Raw genomic sequence first — 7,836 nt, forward strand, 5'->3', positions numbered from 1 at the left:
CTACTGGTTAGTTACTGCTTGGTTACTGGTTGGTTACTGGTGTTACTGGTTAGTTACTGGTGTTACTCGTTGGCTACTGGTTAGTTACTGGTGTTACTGGTTGGTTACTGGTGTTATTGGTTGGTTACTGGTGGGTCATTGGTTAGTTACTGGTGTCACTGGGCACTTACTGGTTTTACAAAGAAACTACTGGTGTTACTGGGAAGTACTGGGAAATGACTGGTGTTAGTGGGTATCTACTACGTAGTGTTTGTTCTTACTGGTTAGTTACTGGGGTTACTGGTTAGCTACTAGGCAATTATTACCAAGAGAATACTCATGTTACTGGGAAGTACTGGGAAGCTACTGCTGTTACTGGGAGTTTCCCAGCCGCTAGTGGTGCGAAGCAGAAGTTACTACAGGGGTATTGCTCTTACTGGTTAGTTACTGGTGTTACTGGTTAGTTACTGGTGTTACTAGGCAATTACTGGTTTTATTAAGGGAATACTGGTGTTACTGGGAAGGACTGGGAATAGACTGGTGCTACTGGAAGTTTCCCAGTTGCTACCGGTGTCAAATCCAAGTTATCGCAGAGTTATTGCTGTTACTGGTTAGTTACTGGTATTACTGGTTAGTTATTGCTGTTACTGGTCGCATACTGGTATTACTGGGAAGTTAATGCTTTTATTATTGGTATACTGGTATTACTGGGGAGTACTGGGACTTACTGGTGTTACTAGAAAGTTGCTACCTGATACTGGTGGGAACACAAAGCTCGTGAACAACTATTGCTGCTACTGGGTGGTTACTGGTGTTACTGGTGGGGGGTCGCTGGTGTTACTGGGCGCGTGCTGGTGTTACTGGGCGCTTACTGGGACGCACTGGTCTCACCTGGGGGAAGACGGAGGCCTGCGAGGTCTCGGTGGCGGCGGGGACGGGGGTGGCGGGTGACACCACCTCCACCTTACGCTTCTGCGGGGGCACCCGTCAGGCCCTCCCAGTCCCTCCCAGTCCCTCCCAGTAAGGCCCAGCCCTGCTGCTGGGGGCAGCTGGGAGCAGCAAGAGGGGCTGTTGCCCCTCCCCAGTGCTCCCAGTAGCCCCTAGCAGTCCCCAGTGCCCCCCACCCCAGTGCTCCCAATACCCCTCCCAGTGCTCCCAGTATCACCCCAGCAGCCCCCCAGTGCTCCCAGTATGGCCCCAGCAGCCCCTAGAGGTCCCCAGTATCATCCCAGTGCTCCCAGTATCATCCCAGTGCTCCCAGTATCACCCCAGCAGCCCCCCCAGTGCTCCCAGTATGGCCCCAGCAGCCCCTAGAGGTCCCCAGTATCATCCCAGTGCTCCCAGTATCACCCCAGCAGCCCCCCCCATGCTCCCAGTATTGCCCCAGCAGCCCCTAGAGGTCCCCAGTATCATCCCAGTGCTCCCAGTATCATCCCAGTGCTCCCAGTATCACCCCAGCAGCCCCCCCAGTGCTCCCAGTATGGCCCCAGCACAGTTCTATCCCGGGAGAGGGAGGCTCAGGGGATACCCTGCCACGGTGATGGGGACAGGGACCCACTGGGGACAGGGACTGGGACCCACTGGGAACAGGGACCCGCTGGGGACAGGGACTGGGAGCCACTGGGGACAGGGACCCGTTGGGGACAGGGACTGGGAGCCACTGGGGACAGGGACCCATTGGGGACAGGGACTGGGAGCCACTGGGAACAGGGACCCGTTGGGGACAGGGACTGGGAGCCACTGGGGCCAGGGCTGGTGGCAAAGACCCTCCAGAACCAGGGGCTACCATAGGGACACTGGGGGCTACCATAGGGACACTGGGGGCTACCACGGGACCTGGCAGGGGACCCACTGGGACCAGTTGGGGACCTGTTGAGGACAAGGACCCACTGGGGACAAAACCAGGGACCCACTGGGGACAGGGATGGGGACAGGGACCCGTTGGGGCCAGGGCTGGTGGCAAAGACCCTCCAGAACCAGAGGCTACCATAGGGACACTGGGGGCTACCATGGGACCTGGCAGGGGACCCACTGGGACCAGTTGGGGACAGTTGGGGCCAGGGATGGTGATGGGGACCTGTTGGGGACCCGTTGGGGACAGACCCAGACACCCCCTGGGGCCAGGGCTGGTGGCAAAGACCCTCCAGAACCAGGGGCTACCATAGGGACACTGGGGGCTACCACGGGACCTGGCAGGGGACCCACTGGGACCAGTTGGGGCCAGTTGGGGACAAGGACCCATTGGGGACAGGGACTGGGAGCCACTGGGAACAGGGACCCGTTGGGGACAGGGACTGGGAGCCACTGGGGCCAGGGCTGGTGGCAAAGACCCTCCAGAACCAGGGGCTACCATAGGGACACTGGGGGCTACCATGGGACCTATCAGGGGACCCACTGGGACCAGTTGGGGACCTGTTGAGGACAAGGACCCACTGGGGACAAAACCAGGGACCCAGTGGGGACAGGGATGGGGACAGGGACCCGTTGGGGCCAGGGCTGGTGGCAAAGACCCTCCAGAACCAGAGGCTACCATAGGGACACTGGGGGCTACCATGGGACCTGGCAGGGGACCCACTGGGACCAGTTGGGGACAGTTGGGGCCAGGGATGGTGATGGGGACCTGTTGGGGACCCGTTGGGGACAGACCCAGACACCCCCTGGGGCCAGGGCTGGTGGCAAAGACCCTCCAGAACCAGGGGCTACCATAGGGACACTGGGGGCTACCACGGGACCTGGCAGGGGACCCACTGGGACCAGTTGGGGCCAGTTGGGGCCAGGGATGGTGACAAGGACCTGTTGGGGACCCGCTGGGGACAGGGACTGGGAGCCACTGGGGACAAGGACCCGTTGGGGACAGACCCAGACACCCCCTGGGGCCAGGGCTGGTGGCAAAGACCCTCCAGAGCCAGGGGCTACCATAGGGACACTGGGGGCTACCATGGGACCTGGCAGGGGACCCACTGGGACCAGTTGGGGACATCGGGGCCGGCGGGGGTTACCGTGGGGCGCTGGGGGGCCGGGGGGGGCTCGGCCTCGCTCTCCTTGGGCAGGTGAAAGCGCAGGGTGATGTGAACCGGCACCGGCCCCGGCCCCGAGCCCGGTGGCCCCGGTGGCCCTGGTGGCCCCGGCAAGCTCTTCCCGCTGGCGGGGGCCGCCGGTAACGCCAGGTCCAGGCTCTTCCTCTGCGCCGGGAGGAAGAGGAGGCATTTAGGGGGGGGACACCACGGGGACATGGGGACAAAGCCACCGCGTGGCTCTGGGGACACACCCGAGGGTGGTGGCCTCCCCCCCGCCCCCGCCCCGAGCTGGGTCTCCCCCTCACCCCGCCCGCGCCACTTGTCCCCAGTGGAGCCCTGGTGTCCCCTCCCCAGGTGGCAGGGCTGTCCCCAAGGTCCCAGAGAGGGGTTGGGGATGTCCCCAAGGTCCCATAGAGGGGTTGGGGGTGTCCCCGAGGTCCTATAACGAGGTTAAGGATGTCCCCAAGGTCTTATAAGGAATGGAGATGTCCCCAAGGGGTTGGAGATGTCCCCAAGGTCCTTTAACGGGGTTCGGGATGTCCCCAAGGTCTTATAAGGGTTGGAGATGTCCCCAAGGTCCCTTAATGGGGTTGGGGATGTCCCCAGAGTCCCATTGAGGGGGTTGAGGATGTCCCCAATGTCCTATAAGGGATGGAGATGTCCCCAAGGTTTCATTGAGGGGGTTGAGGATGTCCCCAAGGTCCCATAAGGGTTGGAGATGTCCCCAAGGTCCCATAACGGGGTTGGGGATGTCCCCAAGGTCCCATAAGGGTTGGAGATGTCCCCAAGGTCCCATAACGGGGTTGGGGATGTCCCCAAGGTCCTATAAGGGTTGGGGATGTCCCCAAGGTCCTACAACGGGGTTAAGGATGTCCCCAAGGGGTTCGAGATGTCCCCAAGGTCCCTTAATGGGGTTCGGGATGTCCCCAAGGTCTTATAAGGGTTGGAGATGTCCCCAAGGTCCCTTAATGGGGTTGGGGATGTCCCCAGAGTCCCATTGAGGGGGTTGAGGATGTCCCCAATGTCCTATAAGGGATGGAGATGTCCCCAAGGTTCCATTGAGGGGGTTGAGGATGTCCCCAAGGTCCATAAGGGGGTTGAGGATGTCCCCAAGGTCCCATAAGGGTTGGAGATGTCCCCAAGGTCCCTTAATGGGGTTGGGGATGTCCCCAGAGTCCCATTGAGGGGGTTGGGGATGTCCCCAAAGTCTTATAAGGGATGGAGATGTCCCCAAGGTCCACAAGGGAGTTGGGGATGTCCCCAAGGTCCCATAACGGGGTTGGGGATGTCCCCAAGGTCCCATAGAGGGGGTTGAGGATGTCCCCAAGGTCCCATAAGTGTTGGAGATGGCCCCAAGGTCCCATAAGGGTTGGAGATGTCCCCAAGGTCCCTTAACGGGGTTGGAGATGTCCCCAAGGTCCCATAGAGAGGTTGGGGATGTCCCCAGAGTCCCATTGAGGGGGTTGGGGATGTCCCCAAGGTCCTATAGGGTTGGGGATGTCCCCGAGGTCCCATTGAGGGGGTTGAGGATGTCCCCAATGTCCCATAAGGGTTGAGAATGTCCCCAAGGTCCCATAGAGGCGTTGGGGACATCCCCAAAGCTTTGGGGTGGCCCCTGGGTGGGGCAGTGTCTGGGGATGCCCCTTGGGTCTTGGTGTCACCACCACCCCCTCCCAGGGGTGTCCCCAAGGGTTGGGGGTGACATGGGGGTGGCCCCTGACTCTGGGTGGCCCCACCAGTGCCCGGTGTCCCCACCAGACCTGGGGATGTCCCCCCATGGGGGGCTGGTGTCCCCCCGACTCCCCTGAGGGGTTTTGGGGACGTCCCTCGGCTCCGGGTCTGTCCCCAACGGCTCCAGGTGTCCCCTCCTGGCTCCAGGGCTGTCCCCTGTCCCCGGTGCGTGTCCCCAGGGCTGTCCCTTGTCCCTGCTGTCCCCCCAGGGCTGTCCCTTGTCCCTGGTGTCCCCCAGGACTGTCCCCTGTCCCCATATTCCCCCACAGCTGTCCCCTGTCCCCAAGCTGTCCCTGATGTCCCCCAGGACTGTCCCCTGTCCACATATTCCCCCACAGCTGTCCCCTGTCCCCATACTGTCCCCAGTGTCCCCCCACCTCTGTCCCTGTCCCCATACTCCCCCACAACTGTCCCCTGTCCCCAAGCTGTCCCTGATGTCCCCCAGCTCTGTCCCTGTCCCCATAGCCCCCCCCAGCTGTCCCCTGTCCCCATACTGTCCCTGGTGTCCCCCCACCTCTGTCCCTGTCCCCACATCCCCCCCTACAGCTGTCCCCTGACCCCATGCTGTCCCTGGTGTCCCCAGAGCTCTATCCCTTGTCCCCATACTGTCCCTGGTGTCCCCCCAGCTCCATCCCCTGTCCCCACGCTGTCCCTGGTGTCCCCCAGGACTCTCCCTGTCCCCATACTCCCCCCCCAGGTGTCCCCTGTCCCCAGCTGTCCCTGGTGTCCCCCTCCCCTGTCCCCTGTCCCCACATCCCCCCCCACCTCTCTCCCCCACCTACACCATCCCTCCCAGACCCCCCCCTCTCTCCCCAGGACCCATCTCCCCACCACGTGTCCCCAGTGTCGTCCCCCCAGCTGTCCCCAGTGTCCCCCCCCCAGGTGTCCCCGGTGTCCCCAGGTGTCCCCTCACCGGGTCGCGCTCGGGGGAGCCGGGCCGGGAGCCGGGCAGCCCGTTCTTGGTGGGGGTCTTGGCCTCCTTCCGTGGCACCTGCACCCGCTTCAGGTCCAGCCGGTCGTGGGTCACCCATTCGTCCAGGCGCTTGTTGACTGGGGGACACGGGGACACGGGTGACAATGGCACCCCCGTGTCCCCCCATGTCCCCTCTGCACCCCCCACAGCCCCCCTGCATCCCCTCACAGCCCCTCCATGTCCCCACCCCACCCATGGGGACATCGGGGGTGACATATGGGGTGCCAAGGGGGGTGCTGGCACCCCTAGAACCCTTCCATCTCCCCTCTGTGTCCCCCCATGTCCCCACCCCACCCGTGGGGACATGAGAGGTGACATATGGGGTGACAAGGGGGGTGCTGGCACCCCTAGAACCCCTCCATGTCCCCTCTGTGTCCCCCCATGTCCCCACCCCACCCATGGGGACATCGGGGGTGACATATGGGGTGACAAGGGGGGTGCTGGCACCTCTAGAACCCCTCCATGTCCCCTTTGTGTCCCCCCATGTCCCCACCCCACCCATGGGGACATCGGGGGTGACATATGGGGTGACAAAGGGGGTGCTGGCACTCCTAGAACCCCTCCATGTCCCCTCTGTGTCCCCCCATGTCCCCACCCCACCCTTGGGGACATCAGGGGTGACATATGGGGTGCCAAGGGGGGTGCTGGCACCCCTAGAACCCCTCCATGTCCCCTCTGTGTCCCCCCATGTCCCCACCCCACCCTTGGGGACACACGGGGGTGACCCATGTCCCCTTTGTGTCCCCGCTCTGTCCCCCTGTCGCCCCTCCATGTCCCCACCACACCCTTGGGGACAACAGGGGACACCGTGGGGACACACATGGGGTGACAGGGTGGGGTGCTGGCACCCCCAGGCCCCCTCCACAGCCCACCCCATGTCCCCTCTGTGACCCCTCCGTGTCCCCCTGTATCCTTTCAGTGACCCACCCTGCCCTTGGGGACACTAAGGGGGGGACACAGGGTGACAAAGGGGGTGCTGGCACCCTCAGGGCCCCCCCATAACCCCTCTGTGTCCCCACGCTGCCCTTAGGGACAGTGGAGGGGACCACATGGCCCCCCCCCATAACCCCTCCATGTCCCCACCCCGCCCTTGGGGACACCAGGGGACACCGTGGGGGTGGTGGCGCCCCCGTCCCCGTGTCCCCCGTGTCCCCCCCGTCCCCCTCCGTCCCCGTGTCCCCCCCGTCCCCGTGTCCCCCCCGTCCCCGTGTCCCCCCCTGTCCCCGTGTCCCCCCCTCACAGTCGATGTAGTGCACGTAGAAGAGCTTCCTCCCGCTGATGTCCTTCACGCTCAGGATCTCGGCCAGCGCTGGGGGTGGGGTGGGTGTCATCACCCCCCTTTTGGGGACACCCCCCCCACCCTGGGGACACCCCAGGGACCCCCCAATTCCCCCCCCACCCTGGGGACCCCCCAATCTCCCCCAACCCCTCCAAAACGCTCCCCCCCCCCCAGTGACCCCAAACCCCCCCAGGGACCCCCCAGTGCTCCCCCCACGTGTCCCCTTGGGACCCCCCCCGGGGACCCTCTTCCCACAGGCCCCGCCCCTCCCCTGCAGGCCACGCCCCCTCTCCAGGCCCCGCCCCTCCTCTCCAGCCCCCCAATCCCCTCCCTCCCCTCCACACAGGCCCCGCCCCTCCTCTCCAGGCCCCGCCCCCTGCCTCTAAGCCCCGCCCCTTCTCTCCAGCCCCCCAATCCCCTCCCTTCCCTCCACACAGGCCCCGCCCACACACGCAGGCCCCGCCTCCCTCTTCCAGTCCCCCTACCCAGGCCCCGCCCCGCCTATTAGGCCCCGCCCCTACGCCCAGACCACGCCCCCTCGCCCAGGCCCCGCCCCCTCCCAAGCCCCGCCCCCGGCCCCGCCCCGCTCACGCCACTCATCCTCGTTGTCCTGGTTACGGCGCAGCACGGGCAGGCGGCAGCCCTCGGACACCTCCCCCTGGCGGGCGGGAGGACCGTGGGTCTGGGGGGGGCCCGGGGGGGGTCCGGGGGGGTCCCCGCAACCCCCGGGGGGGTCCCCGCAACCCCGGGGGGGCTCCCCGCCCCCCCACTCACCACCTCCGCCATCCTCCCGGCCTCCGCTTCCGGGCTGCCGGCCTCACTTCCGGCATTAGCCCCACCCCTTCCGGCTTCCTCAG

General features: G+C 64.5%; 1 protein-coding gene across 1 annotated transcript; it reads right to left on the bottom strand.

Annotated features, from left to right (window-relative positions):
* Positions 1-16: 16 nt before the first annotated feature.
* On the bottom strand, positions 17-7,810 carry LOC137677498 (histone acetyltransferase KAT5-like). The gene is made up of 6 exons (XM_068424798.1): positions 7,754-7,810; positions 7,571-7,637; positions 6,941-7,009; positions 5,641-5,777; positions 2,979-3,161; positions 17-951 (listed from the first exon to the last, which is right to left on the bottom strand). Exons 1-6 carry the CDS (start codon positions 7,763-7,765, stop codon positions 817-819), a joined length of 603 nt encoding a protein of 200 aa, XP_068280899.1. The 5' UTR covers positions 7,766-7,810; the 3' UTR covers positions 17-816.
* Between the last annotated feature and the right edge of the window lie 26 nt (positions 7,811-7,836).

The sequence above is a fragment of the Nyctibius grandis genome, unplaced genomic scaffold (assembly GCF_013368605.1).
Source record: "Nyctibius grandis isolate bNycGra1 unplaced genomic scaffold, bNycGra1.pri scaffold_81_arrow_ctg1, whole genome shotgun sequence".
NCBI classification, from domain to species: domain Eukaryota; kingdom Metazoa; phylum Chordata; class Aves; order Nyctibiiformes; family Nyctibiidae; genus Nyctibius; species Nyctibius grandis.